At 42.5% G+C, this 25,771-nt stretch overlaps 1 protein-coding gene across 1 annotated transcript in view; it reads left to right on the top strand.

Annotated features, from left to right (window-relative positions):
- sorcs2 (sortilin-related VPS10 domain containing receptor 2) overlaps positions 1-25,771 on the top strand; it is a 1,194,681-nt gene that overhangs the window by 1,110,227 nt on the left and 58,683 nt on the right. Inside the window, exons 12-14 of the mRNA XM_033609881.2 lie at positions 4,589-4,665; positions 4,997-5,088; positions 25,283-25,390. Coding sequence (XP_033465772.1) covers positions 4,589-4,665; positions 4,997-5,088; positions 25,283-25,390 — 277 coding nt within the window. The remainder of the gene's footprint in view (positions 1-4,588; positions 4,666-4,996; positions 5,089-25,282; positions 25,391-25,771) is intronic.

Consider the following 25,771-nt stretch of genomic DNA (forward strand, 5'->3'; position numbering starts at 1 on the left):
GATGTAACTGCCTCCCACCCTCATAGATCTTTTGCTTGAGAATGCTCCAAAGGTTCTCAATAGGGTTGAGGTCAGGGGAGGATGGAGGCCACACCATGAGTTTCTCTCCTTTTATGCCCATAGCAGCCAATGATGCAGAGGTATTCCTTGCAGCATGAGATGGTGCATTGTCGTGCATGAAGATGATTTTGTTTCGGAAAGCACGGTTCTTCTTTTTGTACCATGGAAGAAAGTGGTCAGTCAGGAACTCCACATACTTTGCAGAGGTCATTTTCACACCTTCAGGGACCCTAAAGTGGCCGACCAGCTCTCTCCCCATGATTCCGGCCCAAAACATGACTCCGCCACCTCCTTGCTGACGTCGCAGCCTTGTTGGGACATGGTGGCCATCCACCAACCATCCACTACTCCATCCATCTGGACCATCCAAGGTTGCACGGCACTCATCAGTGAACAAGACTGCTTGAAAATTAGTCTTCATGTATTTCTGGGCCCACTGCAGCCGTTTCTGCTTGTGAGCATTGGTTAGAGGTGGCCGAATAGAAGGTTTATGCATAACTGCAAGCCTCTGGAGGATCCTACACCTTGATGTTCGCGGGACTCCAGAGGCACCAGCAGCTTCAAATACCTGTTTGCTGCTTTGTAATGGCATTTTAGCAGCTGCTCTCTTAATCCGATGTATTTGTCTGGCAGAAACCTTCCTCATTGTGCCTTTATCTGCACGAACCCGTGTGTGCTCTGAATCAGCCACAAATCTCTTAATAGTACGATGATCACGCTTAAGTTTTCGTGAAATATCTAAGGTTTTCATACCTTGTCCAAGGCATTCAACTATTTCACGCTTTTCAGCAGCAGAGAGATCCTTTTTCTTTCCCATATTGCTTGAAAATGGTGGTCTGCTTAATAATGTGGAACATCCTTCTTCAGTAGTTTTTCCTTTAATTGGGCTCACCTGGCCAACTAATTATCACAGGTGTCTGAGATTGATTTGAGTGATCCAAAGAGCCCTGAGACACAATACCATCCATGAGTTTAATTGAAAAACAAAAAATTTAATCTTTATGACACTTAAATACAATTTGCATAATAATTTGGAACGCGGTGTAGAACAACTGTTAAGAGGAGACTGCGCGAATCAGGCCTTCATGGTCAAATAGCTGCTAGGAAACCACTGCTAAGGAGAGGCAACAAGCAGAAGAGATTTGTTTGGGCCAAGAAACACAAGGAATGGACATTAGACCAGTGGAAATCTGTGCTTTGGTCTGATGAGTCCAAATTTGAGATCTTTGGTTCCAACCGCCGTGTCTTTGTGAGACGCAGAAAAGGTGAACGGATGGATTCCACATACCTGGTTCCCACTGTGAAGCATGGAGGAGGAGGTGTGATGGTGTGGGGGTGTTTTGCTGGTGACACTGTTGGGGATTTATTCAAAATTGAAGGCACACTGAACCAGCATGGCTACCACAGCATCCTGCAGCGACATGCCATCCCATCCGGTTTGCGTTTAGTTGGACGATCATTTATTTTTCAACAGGACAATGACCCCAAACACACCTCCAGGCTGTGTAAGGGCTATTTGACCAAGAAGGAGAGTGATGGAGTGCTGCGGCAGATGACCTGGCCTCCACAGTCACCGGACCTGAACCCAATCGAGATGGTTTGGGGTGAGCTGGACCGCAGAGTGAAGGCAAAGGGGCCAACAAGTGCTAAACACCTCTGGGAACTCCTTCAAGACTGTTGGAAAACCATTTCAGCTGACTACCTCTTGAAGCTCATCGAGAGAATGCCAAGAGTGTGCAAAGCAGTAATCAGAGCAAAGGGTGGCTATTTTGAAGAAACTAGAATATAAAACATGTTTTCAGTTATTTCACCTTTTTTTGTTAAGTACATAACTCCACATGTGTTCATTCATAGTTTTGATGCCTTCAGTGAGAATCTACAATGTAAATAGTCATGAAAATAAAGAAAACGCATTGAATGAGAAGGTGTGTCCAAACTTTTGGCCTGTACTGTATATACAATACAAATACAAAGAAAAACATAAGAAAAACATTGTAAAAGCATTAAAAAACAAAAACAAACAAAACAATGTGAGCTTAACACTTCATCATATCTTAATATACCCATACATACAAAACATTATTATGAAACATTATATTATACACATAACATTATATACTATATATATAGTATATAATGTTATGTGTATAATGTTTCATAATAGGAAGAATAGCTGCAGTTTTGCTGCAGCTAATGGGGATCTTAATAAACTAAACTAAACTAAACTGTTGTGTAGGAAAGCAGCCATCCGTGCATGGAAAGACAGATTTGAAACCACAGTAAAAAATTCAGTTATTAAGACAAAAATCTGAAAATACACATATTGCATCTAGACAGCATGGAGATGTTGGTGATTTGTTTGTAACAATGATTGATTTGCTCCATAAGTGAATAACTGATGTTTAAAATTGCCATTTTTACATTGACTCCAGTTGTTCACATTAGAGCAAAATTCAAAATGCTGTCAAAAATTCAGTTTTTGAGATAAAATTCTGAAATTTGCCACACATCATCTACCATGACTCTAGAATTTTGTCATCTTCTTATGAACATTGAAGATTTATTTAGCAAGAATTTGCATGTATATGTTTACAGTACCGTTTACAGTCAAACATTTTGATGCACCGTAGGCTCAATTTTTGATAAATCAAAAATCTGAGAAACATAATTTTTGTAGGACAGTCTGAAGATGCTCTGTAGCAAGTTTGGTGTCAATTGAGCAAAAATTGTGGGAGGAGATAGGTTTAAGATGTTTTACAGTTTTTGAAAAAAACAGAGTGATGAACTTCATAATTTTTAACAGGTTTAAATGTACAAAAGTTTCTTCAGTATTGGGGCTACAGTTTGATGAATGTTGTTAGCACGTATGGTTGATTTGTTATGAATTTTCAAAGTTTTGAACTTCAGACGCTTGCTGTAGCGCCACCATCAGGACTATTGGCTTGAGTTTACAGCTGAGGATATCTGGCATGAGACTGTGAGTTTTCACCCATGGGAAGTATGATTTCCTCGGAAGAAGAAAGAAGAAGAATACCTAAGATTACAATAGTGTCCTGGCAGCTTAGCTGCCTAATAATTAGTGCTTACTGATACCTTGTGGTCAAAATGGATAAGTTTATAAGTTTATACTACTGCAGACCTAAAATAATGGACTGATATCTCACCTGTAAGAAATCAGTAGGGACAGTGTCAACTTATGATATATGATATATGAATGTGTAAACAGTGTGAGAGTCTGGTAGTTGCACGGTGTAAATGATTGTGTATATAAAATTGTGTTGGGTGACATAAAAAAAAAAGAAAAGAAATACACTATCTAAACTCTATTGATTTAATTGCTGATGTGTTACCGAATGCACCACGGTGTCACGTGACTATCTGGTACTCACAACCCAACGTGTTCGCTAGTGTGCTGGCTGGTGAGTGACATCAGCCAGTGGTTTTGCATATTGCCCAGAGGGCGTTTCAGGCCATGTTGAAGGCTACTTAAAATAGCATGTTTTATGTTCTTTTATAGCCCTTTTATTGTATTTTTGTTGTAGTTTAGCCTATCTTATTGTTGTGGTTGGGGCTGGGCTAGTTTTGTGTGCAACCGTAACCAAGAGTGTCATATCATTTAGTGACTTCCCTCAGTAGCAAGAATTAGAGAGTTAACTTCAGGGTTGCTTGCACGCGAAAACACTTGTTTCTGTCACGCTGTGTCGAGCTGTGCCTGTATACTATAAAACAGTAACATCAGGCTATCTGGTTAAACCTCTGATCGGGGTATCCACTTTAACAACCGTTGCTGGGTCTGAATACCGACGGTCAGAGAAATGGCAAAAGTATGGTTTGATTATTGGGAGGTCGGACTAATAGATCTCAAAAAATAGGAATCCATGATCAGTCTAATGGATAGTCGAAGTATAGGGTGGCCGGACTGACGCCACACACTCTTTCCCAAATTGATTGGCAACATGTCGGTGAAAATTCTCAGTCATCCTGGTCATGGTAATCATAAGTGCTTTATTGTAGGCAACTGGACTTGCTTGCATTTCTTGAAAATGTTTCGCCTCTCATCCAAGAAGCTTCTTCAGTTCTGAATGACTGCAACTCTGTACCAGTCATTTAGAGCTGAGGAAGCTTCTTGGAGGAAGGATACAAGGCATTGGACTCCAGTTTTTGTTCCTCTCAATCTACAAACATTGACTATTACATAAAGATAAGAGAGAACACAAAACTGAGGCTGGCGTCTGCAGCACCACCTTAGCTTAACTTGTATTTCAGCTAATTTTGCTCATTCTGAGGTTCATAGAATTACGCAAGCCTTGTTCTGTCCATTTGGTAAAGAAATGTAAAGCAGAAGAAAAAGTTCTGAGGGGAAAATCCTTGACCGACTGTATTTGATTTCTTCTCTGTTTGGTTATTCAGTAGTCTCCTCATATTTGTTCTCTCTATGTTCTCTCCTCTCTTTGGTTCTGTTGTTGTTGCTTGCCTCACAAGAGGCTCCCTGCCTGATGAAATTTTCAATGCCTCATTGCTCCTTCAGGTAACCTTGGCTCCAAACTAGTAGAGTATAAGGAAGAGATGTACATCACCTCAGACTGTGGGAAGACGTGGAGACAGGTACATCCTCTCATTCCCTGCTTCTTTTTCCCTCTCTTCACTCCCTCTTTGCTGTTCCTCTCCTAATCCTTTCTACACTTTCCCTCTGCTCTCACAGACATTGCAAAATCTTAGGAGATTAAGAAAAAAATCCAGTTATATATCTGTCCATTTTTTTCTCCAAACTGTAGACCACTGCATGACTTGTACCATTTTGGATGTTACTTTTTCAAGAACACTTCTGAAATGTTTTGCATTTCATGATTTGGACAGACGTAAACACATTATTACATTAGTTAAATTATGACCACATTCATTTCACAACAAACCTTTATATGTTGCTTCTTTTAAGGTTTTCGAAGAAGAACATCACATCCTGTACCTGGACCACGGTGGGGTCATTGTTGCCATCAAAGATACCTCTATTCCACTCAAGATACTTAAGTAAGATTACTGTTACATTATGTCAACATATCAGCAGCAATCTTTAACGCTGTAACACACCCTTTACCAGGATGAGATCATTATAGCATTTCAAAATATATATTAAATGTAGTATTACGAAAAAGTAAAACAGTAGAGATTCAACACTGTAGCGTGAATAAAAACAACAGTGAAGAAAGCCAATAAGAACAAAAGAAGAAATGAAGATAAACAGTGTAAACTGAAAAAATCTGAATAAATCTCAAATGATCTCATGAATCTTGTATGATACTGATAAAACAAGCAAAACCAAAAGCTGGGCTAAAGCTAAGATAGGTTACCATGCGTATACACACTTGATCTACGTTAAGAGCTCAGTGTATTCATTATTATCCTGGCTTTGAATTGAGATGGTTAGGGCTCTTTTTATGCCTCTGCATCGGCAATAGCCATGACCACAGTTCATGTCCATGGTTGTACATTCATCCATCCCATTCTTGTGAACGCAATATCTCAAGAATGCCATGAAGGAATTTCTCAACAATAAACCAATTAGATTTTGGTGGTCATAGTTCAAAGGTCAAAGTCATTGAGACCTTCTCTCTCATTCTTGTGAACATGATATGTCAATGTTACCTTGAGGGTAAACTTTTTTTTTTTTTTAAGATATTTTTTGGGCATTTTGCCCTTAATGGACAGGACAGCCAAGTGTGAAAGGGGGAGAGAGACAGAGGGAATGACATGCAGCAAAAGGCCACACGCTGGACTCGAACTGCCCAGTCAGCTCAGTCCATAGGGACTTGGGTTAGGAACTGGAGGGTTGCCTGTTCCAGTCCCCATCCGGAGCGTGGACTGGTAGCTGGTGTCAGTTCACCTTCTGGGCACTGCCGAGGTGCCACAGAGACATACACACAAAAGATTTCCCTCAAATATTGTTCACACATCTGTCTAAATCTGTGTTAGTGAGCAATTCTCCTTTGCCGAGATAATCCATCCCACCTCACAGGTGTGGCATATCAAGATGCTGATTAGACAGCATGATTATTGCACAGGTGTGCCTTAGGCTGGCCACAATAAAAGGCCACTCTAAAATGTTCAGTTTTATCACACAGCACAATGCCACTGATGTCGCAAGTTTTGAGGGAGCGTGCAATTGGCATGCTGACTGCAGGAATGTCCACCAGAGCTGTTGCCCATGAATTGAATGTTCATTTCTCTACCATAAGCCGTCTCCAAAGGCGTTTCAGACAGTTTGGCAGTACATCCAACCGGCCTCACAACCGCAGACCACGTGTAACCACACCAGCCCAGGACCTCCACATCCAGCATGTTCACCTCCAAGATCGTCTGAGACCAGCCACCCGGACAGCTGCTGCAACAATCGGTTTGCATAACCAAAGAATTTCTGCACAAACTGTCAGAAACCGTCTCAAGGAAGCTCATCTGCATGCTCGTCGTCCCCATCGGGGTCTCGACCTGACTGCAGTTCGACGTAACCGACTTGAGTGGGCAAATGCTCACATTCGATGGCGTCTGGCACGTTGGAGAGGTGTTCTCTTCACGGATGAATCCCGGTTTTCACTGTTCAGGGCAGATGGCAGACAGCGTGTGTGGGTGAGTGGTTTGCTGATGTCAGCGTTGTGGATCGAGTGGCCCATGGTGGCGGTGGGGTTATGGTATGGGCAGGCGTATGTTATGGACAACGAACACAGGTGCATTTTATTGATGGCATTTTGAATGCACAGAGATACCGTGATGAGATTCTGAGGCCCATTGTTGTGCCATTCATCCACGACCATCACCTCATGTTGCAGCATGATAATGCACAGCCCCATGTTGCAAGGATCTGTACACAATTCCTGGAAGCTGAAAACATCCCAGTTCTTGCATGGCCAGCATACTCACCGGACATGTCACCCATTGAGCATGTTTGGGATGCTCTGGATCAGCATATACGACAGCGTGTTCCAGTTCCTGCCAATATCCAGCAACTTCGCACAGCTATTGAAGAGGAGTGGACCAACATTCCACAGGCCACAATCAACAACCTGATCAACTCTATGCGAAGAAGATGTATTGCACTGCATGAGGCAAACGGTGGTCACACCAGATACTGACTGGTTTTCTGACCCCCCCAGACCCCCCCAGTAAAGCAAAACTGCACATTTCAGAGTGGCCTTTTATTGTGGCCAGCCTAAGGCACGCCTGTGCAATATTCATGCTGTCTAATCAGCATCTTGATATGCCACACCTGTGAGGTGGGATGGATTATCTCGGCAAAGGAGAAGTGCTCACTAACACAGATTTAGACAGATTTGTGAACAATATTTGTGAGAAATGGTCTTTTGTGTGTATAGAAAATGTTTTAGATCTTTGAGTTAAGCTCATGAAAAATGGGAGCAAAAACAAAAGTGTTGCGTTTATATTTTTGTTCAGTGTATATCAAGAACCCGGGCCGCTGCGGCAACAGCCTTGTACATGGGGCACCTGCTCTATCCACTAAGCCACCAACGCCCAACCTTGAGGGTAATCTTGAACTCTGTGATGCCAACACTCAGGCAGACTGTCATGCTCAGCAAGATGTTATCACATCCAACTTAATAAATAAGGATGAAATAATGAAAAACCATAGATAAGAGATGCTTTATGTCTCTTTTTTGAGGGGGGAGTTTTTCCTTGTTCGCTGTGAGGGTCCAAAGGACAGAGGGATGTCGTATGCTGTAAAGTCCTTTGAGGGAAATCGCTATTTGTGATATTGGGCTTTATAAATAAAATTGATTGATTGATTGATTGATGAAGGGAGCGCTCAGTAAAACAGTAATCACAGACCTAAATCAAATGACCTTTCAGATGGGTCCTCATCTGTGTATGGGCAAAAGACTGTGGAGTGTTGTCCTTCACATTTTCCCCTCCTTCATGCCTCAAGTAAATCAATAACCTATAGACTACATCAGTGTCGTGGAAAATATCTCGACAAGAAGCAACTGAGAGCTGTGGAAGCATTAGAAAGTGATCTCTAAGAAAAGACAGCTTCTGAATCTTTAATATGTTGTGATTGTATATCAGTGGTGAGTGTGCTCTAAATGTTTGTGTTGTTGTTGTTTTAACTGTTGTTTGTTTGTTGTTGTTTTTTTGTTTTTGTTTTTCTTAACTTCTGATATTCCTTTTTAGCCCTCCATCCCCCTTCCCTCAAGAGGCTCTGCCTTTTGCCAAGCTGCCACTGTAAATAAGAAATTGTTCTTAACGACTTGCCTGGTTAAATAAAGGTTAAATAAAAAAATAAATGAAAGGGTGACTTGAAGTCTGCTGGGCTTGGTGATAGCTACTTCAGGGCTGTTTCTAGTTAAATAAAAAAGATCGTACTCTTTGACAAAAAGGTTTAATCTGTGAAGGGTTCCTTTCCATAAACTGTCAGACACTTAATAATCTGAGGACGTCAGTGGCAAAAACAACTACTTTTAGCAGATGTAAATTGATGGTGCAATACTGGACCAATTTCAAAAATTGTTCTCAAAGGTCACTAAGACACAAAAACAGGAAAAATTAGGGTCCAGGTTAAAAAAAATACAGATGTTACCCTTTAAAAGTAAAATTAGCACAGTTTTTTTCACTTAATTACACTAAATTACCATAATGTTATCACCTAATCAAGTTAGGAGATTTGTGGCTTCAAAAACTCTCTCTGGCCTGCTCCTTTTTGGAGCCAGAAACTCTCCTCATATCGGAGAGTTTCATGACCCCTCAATAATTCTTTCTCTCTCAACTGCTCCATATTAGAGAACCAGGTTATGTGTGAGACCAACAAATTTCAGCTGTGAAGACTTAAAATCATTGTACCTCACTCACCATTATCTTTTTTTTCATTCGTTAAGTTTTTTTTTTTTTAAATTTGCTCTTACAATTTTTTGTTCTTTGTTCTCGGAAAAGTCTATGCCAGATTCATAACATGTTGTTAAATGCGTTCTTATCATGATGAATCCCACTGCTCATAAGTTTACAGCATGTGCTTGTTGATCCTGATTAGCATAGGTTAACGCCCGTACATCCCCTTAATAGAGCATCAGACTGCAGGGCATACTCAAGAATACCCAAACAGAAGTCTAAAGAGGGTGAGGGACCAGACTACAAACATTAACAAAATGCCTGTTTTGAAGTGGAAGTACTTCAGCAGAGAGTGAACGTATAACCAGCTGTCATATTTAGTAGCATCAGAGAGAGAACCATGGAGCAAAAGGTTAGAGTTAGATGGCCTAGGGCAAATGATAGTAAAGAATGGGAGATAGTTAATAGAGATTTGTCAGTAATCTTAGAGGAAATACGATGGAAAAGTTAGAAAAGATGGGAGATATAATTTACTCATATGGTGCAGAGAGGTTTGGGGTGCATGAGAGAAAGAGGGGTGAGAGGGTACAGTCAGGTAAGTCTAGACGGGAAAGAGAAATAGAGAAGTTAGAGACAAGTAAAGACAGTTAAGAAAGCAGTGGAAAAAGGCTACAGAAAAAGAAAGGGAGGGAATTAATGTTTTGCAAGAAGAGTTGAGAAGCAGGCTAGAAGCTCTTTGAAGGACAGAGCATCTCAGGAAAAAGAAGAGGAAGAAGGAATATATAAGGACAGCTTTTTTCAGGGACCCTTTTAAGTTTGTTTAGCCAAGAAAAGGGAGGGCAGCTAAAAGCAGCAAGGCTAGAGGTTGAAGAATATTTGGGAAATACATATTCAGATTTAGAGAAGAGTGGATAGTAGGTCTTCTACCGGATATCCCTGGATATGAGCTGGATGTAAGGTCACCTAGGTGGAAGGAAGTTCAGGAGTTGGTCAGGCGTACAAAGGCTTCTTCGGTCCCAGGGCCTAATGGAGTCCCCTACCGGGTTTATAAAAGTGCACCTGATATCCTTACATTTTTGTGGAGACAGCTAAGAATAGTTTGGGAGAAACAAATTATTCCAAGAGCATGGCGTAGGTTAGGGGGTGTCCTCATTCCTAAGGAGAAGGAGTCCATGGACCTTCGCCAATTTCTCTCTTGAATGTAGAGGGGAAGATTTTCTTTTGTGTAGTAGTGCAGAGATTAGCTAGCTACTTAGAAAGAAATAGCTTAATAGATACTATGGTGCAGAAGGCAGGAATACCAGGTTTTGCAGGGTGTTTAGAGCATACTAGCATGATCTGGCACCAGATTCAGGCAGCGAAGATTAAAAAAAGGGGCCTGCATGTAATATTTTTAGATCTTGCAAATGCGTTTGGTTCAGTACTGCATAGCCTCATTTGGAGTGAGTTTGACTACTTCAAAGTGCCACAGGTAGTTGTTAACTTAGTGAGAGCATATTTTCAGGATATTAGGTTGTGTCTAAGTACAGCAGGTTTCACAACAGGTTGGCAGAGGCTAGAAATAGGCATCATGGCAGGGTGTACAATTTCTCCATTAGCATTTACTATGGCGATGGAAGTAATCATCAACGGGACAGCTGAACGGGTTGCATCTTCCACCAGTTAGGGCTTACATGGATGACATGACACTGGTGACCACAACAATGCCATGTACAAAGAGGCTACTAGAGAAGGTAAATAAGAACCTCAAGTGGGCCAGCATGAAGATCAAGTCTAGTAAGTCTAGAAGCATCCTGATACATAGAGGGAAGTTAAGTGACAGGAAGTTTGTCATAGATGATGAGGAAATCCCAACAATTAGGGAAAAGTCAGTAAAGAGCTTAGGTAGGTGGTACAATGTGGAGTTGAATGATGAGGAACAGGTGGTGAAATTTAGAAAAGATGTGGCAGAAGGATTGGATAGAATAGATAAATCTGAACTTCCAGGAAAGTTGAAGTTGTGGTGTCTGCAATTTGGGCTATATCCTAGGTTAATGTGGCTATTGTCAATTTATGAAATTCCAATATCCGTTGTGGAGAGAACTGAAAGGTCGGTTAGCTCCTATATTAGGAAGTGGTTGGGCACTCCTAGGTGCCTAAGTAGTGTTGCATTGTATGGAAAAGGGACTTCAGCTGCCAGTATCTAGTTTAACAGAGGAATTTAAATGTACCAAGGTCAGGACAGAGCAAGGCCGGTTCAACGCAGGGGCAAGAGGGGGCAATGCCCCCTTAAACAAATGTCTTGCCCCCTCAAATCAAATCCGTCGAAAAAGGCACAAAAATGAAAAGTTTTCTCATCTGTCTCCACTCCACTCCGTACTGTGTGCCAGCTGTGTGTGATCTAACGTTACTGTCTGCAGTCGGCAGAGACCCTCCCCCCAGTAAACACCCAATCACTATTTAGTATGCAAATGAGCCAAGATGCATCGGCGTCAGGTTTCTCAGTCTCAGAATGCAGCAGTGAAGTGAAGCTCTGTTAAACTCGTTGTAGCGTCTTGTGTTGTGAGATACTTAATATATAGTTATAGTTAGAGCCTGTCAGTGCGAATGTTTCTTCAATTACACAAGCACAGCGAGACATGAGTGCTTGCTGCATGTCACATACTGAGGACCAGTGGCGGCTGCTGGTCTTTCAAACAGGGGAAGCTCACTTTAAGTTTACATCATAAAAGTTGTCATATTGTAGCGAGGCAGTAACTTATAAAAGGAGCATTTAATTGAAGCCGAGGCCAGCCCACTGCCCCATAGACCCCCAGAGACGCTGAGCGTCCAACGGGCTGGACAAAACCGAGCATTTATCCAATGACTGTCTAGTTTCGCTGCAGTGGAACAACCCACTCTATGCTTCCCCACTGAAGTCTTTGGATACTGAGCTTCGACACTGTTTAATTCACTGTGACGCTACGGGAATGAATGAGAAGAAAGTCGCGTCGGTGACCTGTGATAAGTAGCTGATTCTGAACAGTTCTGAACAGAAGTTGAACGTGTTCTAGTGCATATTTAGTCAATTAAATGTAAACACAACAGTACATATTTGACCACTTATTTTTTTTACATTTTAGGGGAAACTGAGCTTCCCTTGCAGTCTCCTTGCAGCAATCGCCACTGCTGAGGACAAATGCCCTGTGTGTGCCAGACCCCTACATAAAGCCCCGCCCAGCCTCTAGTTCTGCATACTGTTTTTTGATAATCACAGCGATTTTTACAAAGCTTTTATTAACTTTTCACTCCTGCAGCTTTCAGCAGCTCAAAGGAGAGTGAAGATAAATCTGTTAAATTGCTAACAAAAACCAACAAAAAATGACAAAAAAACAAAACAAAACAAAAAAATATAAAACGTTCTGCTCTAGCCTATATCTGTTGTGATTGTTAGTTCTGTTAGTTTGAGAAGTTTTTTTTTATAAGACTAGCTTTGGTAAATACTGGCTATAGTGTTATTATATTTATATAGGTTATTGTAATTATTATAATTATTAGGTTCAAATTTATTTCATAGCTTAGTTTTCAGGTGGGACACCCAAGTTGGACAGGTCTTAGGGTAGAGGCCTGACAAAGTGCAGTCCATTTCTTTAGGTTGGGGGCTGGACACACAGCTAACAACAACCCAATTCCATGTAGAAAACACTGTTATCAACAACAAAACAAGCGGTGAGCACATTTGAGACCACAGCGCTTTGACATCCTCTATAGGGCACTCACACAGTGTCCCCACATCCTGCGAGTGAGTGAGTGAGTGAGTGAGTCAGTGAGTCAGTGATTGAGTGAGTGACCTTTATTTGTCAGCTCTACCTATGGCAAAAATGTGCTGGAGCATGATGCCCCCTTCACATTTATGACTGCCCCCTCATATGTGCCTGCCTAGAACCGGGCTTGGGACAGAGCTGTTGTTATCCGGGAGTAAGGACGTGGTAGTTAGGAGTGTGGTTCCAAATCCAACCAAGGGGAGGAAATGGATCCCAAGATCGGCAGTTCAGGAGGCAGTGGCAGCTCTTAGGCATGCAGAGGTTGTAGGTAATGTTCAGTTTTGCCAAGGAGGCCTGGGGCTTGGCTCAGGCAAACCGGTATGGAATAAAGCAGGTCCCAAAGATAAAAGAAAGCTGGTTGTGTCACTGATATGTAGACAGGAGGAGATATTAAGGGATGCAAAGGTAGTGGCCCAGGCTAAACAGGGACAGTGGTTGAATTGGGAAAGTGTAGATAAGAGGAAGCTTAGATGGAGGGACCTGTGGAATATTGAGGAGAATCGTATTAGATTCCTGGTCAGGGCTACATAGGATGTGTTACCAACCCCCCCAGAACCTAAAACTGTGGGTAAATGGGGACCCATCATGCCCATTGTGTTGAGGTACCACAACCTTAAAGCATATTTTGTCAGGCTGTTAAGACAGCTTGTCACAAGGCTGGTATACATGGCGACATAACCAGGTGTTGAAAAGTTTAGCTGCAGGTATCGAGGGGAAACGAAGACAGGCAAATTCAGAGGGTTTTAAGAATAGGAGTTTAGCAATTCAGTTTGTCCGTGAGGGGGAGAAATACAGAAGTGATTGTTCCCCAGGAAATAGTTTGTACCAATCAGAGGCCTGACATAGTGTTTTGGTCAGTGAGTCAACGGAAAGTTTATTTCATTGAGCTGACAGTTCCTCGGGAAGACTCAGTGGAAGAAGCCTATGAAAGAAAAATGCTGAGGTATGCAGACTTAGGAGCAGAAGCTGAGCAGCGAGGGTGGAAAACTAGGATTTGTCCAGTGGAAGTGGGGTGTAGGGGATTCATAGCAAGATCAGCTGTCTCGTTCCTGGGGGAACTCGGAGTGCAGCGACAGAGTTTGAGGAAGACAGTGAAGGAAATGTCAGATTTCATTTCATTTATTTATTTATTGAACTGGGACAGTGCACATTAATCAACATTAATGCAATAAACATCAATGTAAATGCGCCAGACTTAGCACAAATGCTAAATTTCATCCGTAGTCCCAAGGCAGGTACCCACACAACACAAACACAGTAAGACTTTTAAAAACCTCACAACTACAAATCATAGAATAGACAATTACAAAACAAGACACAGGCAGACAATGTCAAAACAGACAAGACACAGGCAGACAATATCAAAACAAAAAAAACACAGGCAGACAATATCAAAACAAACAATATTATAACAAAACATTTTAGCCTACAGTTAAGAAGTTACAAAGATGAATGAACCAAAAGCCTCCGGGAACAGGCATCTTTTTTGATGGCTAGATAGATAGATGAAGCAGCTAGATCTAGTCAGTGGATTTGGATGAGGAGGAATAATGTCAGTTGGGGCCGGCAGGGGGACCTACTAAGCAGGTTACACAACTCCTTGAGATCAGGTGGCGAGATCCACCAATCAGTCCTCTCAGGAGAAAATCCAGGAAGAAGAAGGTTATTTAGTGTGGAAATGGCCTATTTGAGTCCCTTTTGTTTGATACCATGGTGCAAGGTGAGTGTGTTTGCTAATTCTGTGAGTTTACCTGGAGCTTGCATAAACAGAGCCTGGGTTTGTTGAAGGTGGCAGTGCTGTTTGGGCTGAGAAAGCCATGTGTACAGTAAGGTAAAGGAAGTTGTTGGGTTGGTGCGGGGAGCAGTGAGAGCTGGCATTAGGGGAGTGTCTCTAGGATGCCAGAGATTATTGTCTAGCCTCCTGGGGGTGTCGTGGGACCAACTAGACGAAACACTGGTGAAAGGAGGTTACCACCTGATGACCCCAAAGACGTGTTAGTTATCATTGCTCACTAGTCTGTATAGTTAAGCCTTGCCATAATAGCTTATCATAGGGCTAAAGAGGGTAATTCACTGAGCACTGATCCTTTCCCGAGAGCACAAATTTCTTGTGTTTATTTGAACTTGTAGCACAAATGTCAGGACTGAGGACAGAGACAAGTGCCACGGCACTGTTCAAGCTGTGAGTATGTGTGTCAAGAGACAGAATGAGTAGGAGAGGGACAGAGAGGAACACAGAAGGTGAAGGTGGACTTACGCAATGTTTCTGTAAGTTAGCCAAATTATATAATACTTAGAATGCTGCTTCATCATTTTTTTTGTACCACCCTCCCGACCCACCAGCGATATTTTCATCAGTCACTAATTATTAGATGGTGAGGTCCTCATTAACATGACTGATATGAATTGAAGAGTTACTGTAGTGTTTATTATTGAAGACCATAATGCTTTTTGTAATAGTAAAAACATACTGTATATCGCATATATTTTCACCTTTTAACACGTGTTGCTCATGTGTTTGTGTATGTGTGTGTATGCGTGCTAAGGGGTGTGTGTGTGTACGTGTGTGTTATATATCTGCTGTATAAGTAATTTAATCAGACAATCAATCAATTTTATTTATAAATCCCAATATCACAAATCACAATTTTCCTCACAGGGCTTTACAGCATATGACATCCCTCTGTCCTTAGGACCCTCACAGCGGATAAGGAAAAACTCCCAAAAAAAAACCCTTTAACGGGGGGGAAAAAAAAACGGTAGAATCCTCAGGAAGAGCAACTGAGGAGGGATCCCTCTTCCAGGATGGACAGACGTGCAATAGATGTCGTACAGAACAGATCAACATAATAAATTAACAGTAATCCGTATGTCACAATGAGACAGAGGGCCCTATTTAGATGGTCTAAAGCGGACGGCGGAGGGTGCATAATCCATGTCGCGAGTGTCATTGCTATTTAGATGTAGGCGCAGTTGTCATTTTCACGCCCTGCGCCCTCGTCGTCTAACTAGCAAATGAACTTGCGCTTCTCTGGGTGTGTTGGTCTAAAAATCAGGACTGGTCAGGCGCAGTCATGGCGCGTTGCTAGTTAGATGATGTAAAAAGCAAATGCGCCAGTGACCAACAAAAACCTGGTCTAAATTCATCGGCGCAGTATTTCGCTGTTAAACAAGTTAGTAATATACATCTCTAGGCGGGTGCACAACGCGCGTGCACTCTGCTCAGACACACACGGAGCAGCCACACATATGCAAAAGTTAACAAATAAAAATATGATTACAATGTGAAAGGTTATTATTGTGCACATGAAAATATTTATCAGAAACACGTCTTAATGGTCAGTCATTAATCAGAATGATCTAATCACTGTAATAATGATCATCATAATCTGGGAGGTCCAAGCTCGCAGTGTCCGAATATACAGAACTGCGAGCAGACCTCCACGGACTGATGATGCATAGCCTGTAAAATGAACTTGTCTTTCCCAATTGAATTGTGATCATTTTGGCATGTGAATCACAAAATCAAAGATGTGAAAACGTTTGATAAACTTTATTTTGACATAAACACAACAATAACCAGCTTCTGTGAACTAAAAACGTAAACTTATAGCCCTACAAGTACAAATGTATATGTAAAAAAAAAAAAAAAGCTTTAAGAACGTAAAACTAAATATCATCTTGTCAGGAGGAGGAGGAGGAGGAGGAGGATGACCCCAGCTCCGCAGCCAGACCAGACAGTGCAGCCACGGGACCAGCCCTTCCTGCACCTTCAGGCGGGGGGGTTCAGGATGCTGGAGAGGGAGCTGGGCTCACTAACCTCCCGGGTTAAAATAAAATAAATTGAATAGCCTTTTTTACAATTTGTTGACAGCGTTTCTCTCTCACTCTGTTTCTTTTCTTTTGACTTTTCTAAGATGGCAGATGCTGAATATATACTCCCTATCTGATGCTGTGGCTGTTTGTGGTTGGCTGAGAGGGATGTGAACTTATTAGATTGCAGCTGTGTTAATCAAATCAGGTTGGGTTTCCATTACGTGTGCCAAACGTGCCAAAGGGTGCCAATCCCCTTTTATCTGACATCAGATGTGACGGGACAGTCGATATAGAGATACATTTATCGTCTCCTCAGTTGTAAAACGCTCACTCTTTCCAGTTGGTAGATCCGCCATCTAACTAGCTCTCCGCCGTGCGCTCCAATAGCGCCTCTCTTAAAGGGAATGAGAGGTGACACTCTGATTGGCTTATGGAATGATACGCCCAAAACACACCCATGACTAATTGACAGAGTAAGTCCAACCCTTTTAGACTCTCCGCCATGGCGCACAGTCTGAAAACGCTCTGTCTAACTAGCAAGTGACTGGGACACGCCCATGCGCTGCACGCCTGGTGCTTTGCATTTTAGACCATCTAAATAGGGCCCAGAAAGAGAGACAGAGAGAGAGACAGAGGCAGGACCACGGTAGCAGCACAACCACACACGTCACAAGACTCTGTATCTGATGACATAGTTTCTCTAGATGGCATTGCTCTGGCCTCTAGCACTACCGTAAGAAACCTCGGAGTAATATTCAACCAAGATTTGTCTTTTAATTCTCATTTAAAACAAACCTCACGGACTGCATTTTTTCATCTGTGTAATATTGCCAAAATTAGGCCTATCCTGTCGAAAAGATGCAGAAAAATTGGTCCACGCTTTTGTTACCTCTAGACTGGATTACTGTAACTCCCTATTATCAGGTAGATCTAATAAGTCTTTAAAAACTCTCCAGCTAATTCAGAATGCAGCAGCACGTGTACTAACAGGAACTAAGAAACGAGATCATATTTCTCCTGTTTTAGCTTCTCTGCACTGGCTCCCTGTAAAATCCAGAATTTAATTTAAAATCCTACTGTTAACTTATAAAGCTCTAAATGGTCAAGCTCCTTCATATCTTAGAGAGCTCATAGTGCCATATTATCCCACCAGAACACTGCGCTCCGAGGATGCAGGGTTTCTCGTGGTCCCTAAAGTTTCCAAAAGTAGATCAGGAGCCAGAGCCTTTAGCTATCAGGCTCCTCTCCTGTGGAATCATCTTCCTGTTGCGGTTTGGGAGGCAGACACCCTCTCCACATTTAAGACTAGACTTAAAGGACAACTTCGGTATTTTTCAACCTAGCCTCTATTTCCCCATGTGAATGTGTGCGTATGATTCATGGGTACCACTCGTTCTAAAATTGGTTCAGTATTGAGCCGCGAAACGAGCTAAAACGGTAATGGGGGCAAATGCGTCCCATATATAAGTGCTTTTTTCGCCACTGACCGGTTCAGATGGCCAGTGCTATCTCTGTAAATAGCATATGGTAGCGGCCCTGGGGCAGTGGTGAGTGTGAATGAGTGGAATCAGCTGTCAGTCAGTGTTGGAGCAGAAAGGCGAAAGTTGTCCCCACTCGGTATTGTAAATGAGTATGTGTGTGTGAAGTGTGTGTTTTTTCGCCACTGACCGGTTCAGATCGCCAGTGCTATCTCTGTTAATAGCATGCTAACTTAGCCTTTCCCTTACCTCTGGGCTGTGTGATGTCACGGGCTTTGCTCCCCTCTGTCTGTAGCTCTCTCTACTCATGAGACAGCCGTTTTCTTGAGGAGGAGGTGTTTCGGGATTGGATGTCTTCTCTTCTTCGGCTGGCAATAGTCATCTTGGGAGAAGTGAGCACTGCAGACCCGATGGTCTGCAAGGCGCAGTGTCTGGACAGGAGTGTTAGCATCCATTTGTAGCACAACTAGCCACAACTTCAGCATCTCGCCGTCCGACAAAGGCAGCCTGTGAAAGCTGTACGGGGTGTTGCGCGACATCCTGTTCTTGCGTTCGGAAAAAAGGCCAGTTTATTTGAGCACTCCAAAAACTCCGGTAACACCCCAGGGGGTAGCACGTAAAAGACTCCGTCCTCTGACTCGTCTAGCGTAACACACACTTCACACACTCATACTCATTTACATTACCAAGCGGGGACAACTTCTGCCTTTCTGCTCCAATACTGACTGACAGCTGACTCCACTCATTCACACTCACCACTGCCCCAGGGCCGCTACCATATGCTATTTACAGAGATAGCACTGGCCATCTGAACCGGTCAGTGGCGAGAAAAGCACTTATATACAGGACGCATTTGCCCCCATTACCGTTTTAGCTTGTTTCCCGTTTTTTAGAACGGGTGGTACCCATGAATCATACGCACACATACACATGGGGAAATAGAGCCCAGGTTGAAAAATACCGAAGTTGTCCTTTAAGACTTTCCTCTTTGATAAAGCTTATAGCTAGGGCCGGCTCAGGCTTGCCTTGTACCAGCCCCTAGTTAGGCTGACTTAGGCCTAGTCTGCCAGGGGACCTCCTATAACACACCGGGCACCTTCTCTCCTTCTCTCTCTATCTCTCACATGTCCTGTTACTGCATCTTGCTAACTCGGCCATACTTCATGTCACTAACTCAGCTTCTTCTCCGGAGCCTTTGTGCTCCACTATTTCGCAGGTTAACTTATATCAGCAGCAATGCCTGGATAGTGTGACATGTGTGGTTGTGCTGCTGCCGTGGTCCTGCCAGATGCCTCCTGCTGCTGCTGTTATCATTAGTCATACTTCTACTGTTATTATACACATATGATTATTGTCACATATGTATACTATCAGTATACATATAACAGCATGTCCTTTTGCGTGTCACTGTGGGTATTTAAGATGGAAGATCTCTCTCTCTCTCTCACTCTCTCTCTCTCTCTCTCTCTCTCAGATTAATTAATGAATCATAAGCCTTCCAGCCTTATTTTCATTAATAGTCATAGTGTTTTAAATAAACAAGTTGATCATATTTTCCATCTTTACTGAGCAAGAGTTTTGTGTGAAAGGAAAAAAAGGCCCCCTCCCATGTAGACTCCTGATTTAAATATAATAATTTGAGTTCAGTGATTGAAGCAAATAAAAGCTTGGGCTATTAATTAAAGTTTTATAGTATACTACAGGCCACTCACTCAGATTATACGTACTTAATAAAGCACTCACTTGATATTGGTATTGTGAATGCAAAACACAGCTTTTATTTATTTTTATTAAGATATTTTTTAGGGCATTTTGCCTTTAATGGACAGGACAGGTAAGCATGAAAGCAGGAGGGGGGGGTGTTTATAAGTGTTCTGAATGGCCAAACACAAAGGCAAAGGTGAAAGACACTGCCCTCCAAAACTCTCCCCAACAGCTGTGTCTGTTTAGTGTGATTATGTCAGGGAACTGAGCCAAGGTGAGGTGAACCCAAATGCGAGACACGTAAGGCAATAATATCTGGCAGAGGTACAAAAGGGCTAGGCTAGAGGCAAACACGGGAAGGCAAAAAAGGTCTAATAACTGGGAGAAGCAGAGCGGCTGAGAGGCCTGACAGATTGGAGTCTCAACATGATATCTTGTATATGGGGACACTACAGTTGCTTTATTAAGGATTTCTTGGTGTTGCGTGTGCACATACACATGATAAGGGACCTTGTTAGCACATCATCACCACACACAGCCTGCAGTGCAAGCCATACACTGCTCTATCCCAATTTAGACCCTCACTGATCCGCATATCATGCAGTAATTTACTCAGCACTGCTGCCACTTTTGACTGCAGGAGTCAGTGACTAAAGCAGGGCTGAGGGCTGGCTTTATTTGTCTCAAAAACAAATAGGTCTACTGTTACACAAGAAATATAATGCAATTTTTAAATGATGTATCAAAGCACAAATTTTGTCATTTAGATCATTCCATCAACCAACTTCGTCAGATTACAAATTACATTTCCTGGTGGTGAAATGGGCAGATCTTCCTTTTCCTGTTTTTGCTGGTTAGAACAACCGCTATTGTGACCAGATTCTATAAGCTGTAGCTAGGCAGTATTGTGACACAGAAAAAAATGGTCTCATTTATCATATATTAATATATACTTACAACATATGCTACCACAATTACTTTTATTATTAGTATTATTATATTATTACTAAAATTAGTGTTATTATATCTATTATAATTACTGTCTGCCCTGCATCTCTCTCTGGCTCTGTCTCTCTCAGTCTCTCTCTGTCTCAATTTCTCTCTCTGTCTCTCTTTATGTATAATTTTGTCAAATGGATTACTGTAATTTATTATGTTGATTTGTTCTGTACATCTATTGCACATCTGTCAGTCCTGGAAGAGGGATCCCTCCTCAGTTGCTCCTCCTGAGGTTTCTACCATTTTTTCCCCCCATTAAAGGGGTTTTGAGTTTTTCCTTATCCACTGTGAAGGTCCAAAGGACAGAGGGATGTCACATACTGTAAAGCTCTCTGAGGCAAATTGTGATTTGTGGTATTAGGCTATATAAATAAAATTGAATTGAAATTGAAATTGTAAAAAATAAAACTTCATCAAAACCACTGGAAATGCACTCTAAAGAAAGGCACTTGAGGCTAGCAATATCATATGCAAAAAGAGTATATTTAAGCTCAAAAACACTGACAAGAAATAAACCCGAGTCAGTTCTGGAAACAGACTTTAGCTAGTCAAGTATTATATCGTCTTATATCATCTTAAATTCCCTTAGAAAGCTCCCCCTTCAACAACACCTTCCCCAAGTCTCTTCTTCAAGTTTAAAAATCCTGTAATCCTGAAGTTTAACTGTAGGCTTGTAAATACTGGACTCATGTGATGATGATTTCTCTTTTTCAAACATATATCAGCTAAAGGAATGACCTAATGGTGTCAGGTAACTGTCTCTGTTAAAGCCTGAGTACAGCTGGACCCAAAAAGACTGGTGACTCCCGAGAAAGTTCAAAACAGGAGGGTGCAGGGGGCTGTCAACCACAGGTTTGATGAGAGAAACATATACCGTGTACCGTGAGTGCAGCGGGGAGTTTCAGTCGGACGGCACTGGGGTTCACTATGCGTTCTATGGTGTAGGGACCAATGTACTTAGGAGTAGGAACTAGGACTAGGACTTAGGAATGTACTGAAATCCATCTGGAGAGGGAGATCTCATGAAGAGAGCCAAACTTGTTGGCCCACTTGGTAATCTGGAGCAGGTGTCCGGTGGCGATTGGCGACCCGCTGGTTCCGGGCTGATGTCCTTTCAAAATCAGCGAAGGCTTCCCACCAGACCCGGTGTGCTCGGTGGAAATGGGCTTGGACTGATGGAACCACCACTTCAGTCTCCTGGCTGGGAAACAGAGGGGGTTGGAAGCATGGAGGAATGTCTCCACTGGAGGACTGGACATCTTGCGGACGGTGGCATGTATAATCGACCCGGGGGACATCCTTCTGGATCTGTGTATTCCTGGTGGGCCTCCTGGACAAGTTGTTCCACCTCCCACCTGGCAGCTCTGATCACACAGGATGAGGGTAAGACGGTCTCAGTTGTGGCTCTCTTCCCTTGGAGCAAACTGCCGGGAGATTGCGTTAGGCTTGATGTTTTGGGAGCCCGGTCGGAAGGTTAGGGTGATGTTAAATCTCCCCACGAACAGGGGCCACCAAGGCGGGAGTTCAGCCTCTGGGCTGAACGGAGGTATGACAAGTTTTTGTGATCAGTCCAGATGATGAAGGGATGGGAGGGTCCTTCCAACCAGTGCCACCACTCTTAGAGTGCCATAACCACAACCAGCAACTCTCAGTTCGCCACGTCGTAGTTTCTCTCAGCTTGGGTCAGGCGGCGGGAAAAGAACGCACAGGGGTGGAGTTTCTTGTCCGCAGGCGAGAATTGGGAGAGGACGGCCCCCGCTCCTGAGTCTGAGGCATCCACCTCAACAACAAACTGCAATTCAGAATCTGGGTGGACCAAAACAGGTGCATTAACAAACCTTGTTTTCAGTTTATCAAATGCTGCCTCGACAGCAGGTGACCATTCAAAGGATCTCTTTACTGAGGTTAACTGGGTGAGGGGAGCAGCTATGCGACTGTAGTCACGAACAAACCTTCTATAGAGGTTAGCAAAACCTAGGGACCTCTGTAGTTGTAGTTTTTCTTGTCGCCGGAACTGGCCACTCTGTGACTGCTTTGACCTTCTCTGGGTCTGGCTTCAACTGCCCCTTCTCAACCACAAAACCTAGGAAAGATACTGTTGAAACATGAAATTCACATTTTCTGCCTTCACATACAGTCTGTTTTCAAGGAGTCTTTGCAAAATTAGCCTTGCTAGTTCTTCAAAACGTTTTGAGAAAATCAAGCTATCATCCAAATATACAAAAACAAATCTTTTTAGCATGTCTCTTAGTGTGTTGTTTACAAACGCTTGAAAAACAGCAGGAGCGTTAGTCAGACCAAAAGGCGTCACAAAATACCCAGGTGTGTGTTAAAGGGTTTTCCACTCATCACCTTCACAGATCCTGACTAAGTGGTAGGCGTTTCTTAAGTCCAGTTTGGAGAACATGGTATCGTCGTGGAGTGGAGTGAAGGCTAAGTCAGCGAGGGGAGAGGGTATTTAATTTTGACAGTGATGTCGTAAACCCCAGTGTAATCTATACAGGGTCATAATGTCTTGTCTTTCTTTTCAACAAAGAAAAACACAGCTCCTAAGAGAGAAGAAGAGGGTCAGATGAGGCCTGTGGCAAGGGAATCAGTGATGTTTGTCTCCATAGCTTCTTTTTCAGGTATTGAGAGGTTATAAAGTCCTCTGGTAGGGAGCGATGAACCTGGAGCAAGTCTATGGAGCAGTCATAGTGTTGGTGTGGTGGTAGCGAAAGGGGTCTGTCTCTTTTACAGATCAAGATATTCTCTGGGGACATTAATCAGGTCAATGTTCTCAGGTGGCACAGGTGTTCAGGGAGTTTGTGTTGGAACAGCTGAAAACAGGCAATGTTGATGGCAGTGATCACTCCAGTTGTGGTTATTATTTGTAGATTAGTCTATGTGACGACTGTGAATTTTTAACTCCCACTATGGGAGTTAAGGGAGATGAAATGACAAAAAGTTCTAGATGTTCATGGTGGTTGCCAGACAAGGTGAGTTTCAGGGGGTGAGTCTTGTGTGTTACACGCTCGATTAATTTGCCATCTATGGCCTGAACTGTCTTTGGGTCACAAGTTCATACACAGGGAGTTCATGGAGTTTTACTTATTCAGAGTCAATGAAATTGTCATCTGCTCCTGAGTCAATCAATACCTGGACGGGCAGGTATTGGCTCAAGCAGCATCTCCCTGCCTGCTGATGAGCCTGGCCTTTTGGCACATCTGGACAATGGGCGAGGTAATGACCTTTCTGACCACAGTAGATGCAGAGACGGTTCCTCAGTCATCGCTGTGTTTCCTAGGGGGACAGCTTGGCCCGGCCCAGCTGCATAGATTCATCGGGGACCGCCGGAGTCAAATGAGCGGTGTCCGATCCGGTAACGCTGGAGCTTGGAGTCGATGGCATGGCGATGGGTCCCCTTAAGCCGGCAGAGGGGGAGGTTATGGGATGGGACCTCTGCCAAAGGGCTCTTTCCCTGCGTCGTTCCCTCAGCCTGTTGTCTAGTCTAATAGCTAAGTTAATTAGCTCCTCCAGATTAGTGGTGTCATACCGAGCAGCTAACTCGTCTTTTATCTCCTCTGACAGATCTTTAAGGAAAACCCCCTGGAGGGCAGAATCATTCCATCCACTTTCAACTGCTAATATGCGGAATTCTAAAGCAAACTGAGACACAGGTTGAGAACCTTGTTTTAGTCGGAGAAACTGACTTGTGGCTTCTCTCCCTTTAACGGGATGATCAAAAAGTTTTCTTTTCTCTTGTGTGAATTGAGTGTAGTCAAAGCATAACCTCGGGGTGTGGGTGGAGATAGCTACTGGACAATTTTTACTTCAACTTTTTAAAAGCCTTTACTTCACACAAAATGGATATAATTCAAACATAGTATTTAAACATTTATCTTAACACAGGATTCAATGTCTTTAGTGATTGGACAGCTCTCAGAATTATATGTTAAGAAAAAAATAATAACATTCAGACTGTTGTTTTGCTCTAAGATAATGCTTTTTGGTTGTTTTACTTAAATAACTCGCTTTTTTTCAAACCATTTGGTTTTCGCCTATTTTTAACCTTACATGAAAAAAAAGCCTTTAAGGACAATGCATAATGGACTAACCAATGCATTTGGCAAATACTATCTCAGGTAACGCTGGTTAACTGGTTAAAATTCCCCAAATCAAATAAAGACATCCAGGACCAGATTCCCCACAGACTGGGTGCACTAATCATAACCCGTTACCTAAGAAAATAATGTTGCAAATTGATAATGTGCTCTTTGGGTGTAGAAGTAATGCTAGGTTACTAGAAATAACACTAGGTTACTACTGTACCTACTAGTAAGCTGGTCGGACAGACATGCTAATCCTTGCAGATCATGCTACAGCTGATCCCATTTTCATTTCATTTCTTTTAAATTATTTTAGTTTTAGAAAAGCGATAAAAGAAGACACCTCTCTCCAAACACTTTAAAGTTTTTTGTTGACAAGGTTGGGGTTTAGTAAATGGTTAATTCCCTGGGAGAGTGTTGGTGTTTGTAATAAAGTCACTACTAACTCTAGTGCAAGGTTGTTTTGGAAACAGTGAAGTGACTTTCATCAAAGTGGTAATTGTGAACACTGCCTGTTTCCTCACAGGTTTAGTATTGATGAAGGACGGACGTGGAACATTCACAACTTCACCAGCACCTCTGTGTTTGTCGATGGACTCCTGAGCGAGCCAGGAGATGAGACCCTGGTTATGACGTAAGTGAAATCACAATTTCAAAAGGAAAAGTGTTCAATTTCAGGACTGCTGTCAAACTAATAAAATAAAAGTCTAATTAGGTTCAGCTGAATTCATCATTATTGAGTCTTATTGAGTTTAAAGTCTGTAGACTTTAAATTTGCTCTATCTCTCATCAACAGATCTGAGTGATGGAGTGAATGTAACTGTTGATATGCCATATGGTTTATAAAGATGTTTCTCCATCCATGTATGACTCACTGTGGGAGTTCAAATGAGCCTTATGCATGTACAACCAGCTCCACAATTATCAAGATTATTGAGACAATGCATATGTTTGGCTTTTTAAATCATTTAACTCATAAGCATATTTCTTTGTATGTAGATACAGGTTTAGTTGT

Source organism: Epinephelus lanceolatus, chromosome 22, assembly GCF_041903045.1.
Source record: "Epinephelus lanceolatus isolate andai-2023 chromosome 22, ASM4190304v1, whole genome shotgun sequence".
NCBI lineage: Eukaryota > Metazoa > Chordata > Actinopteri > Perciformes > Serranidae > Epinephelus > Epinephelus lanceolatus.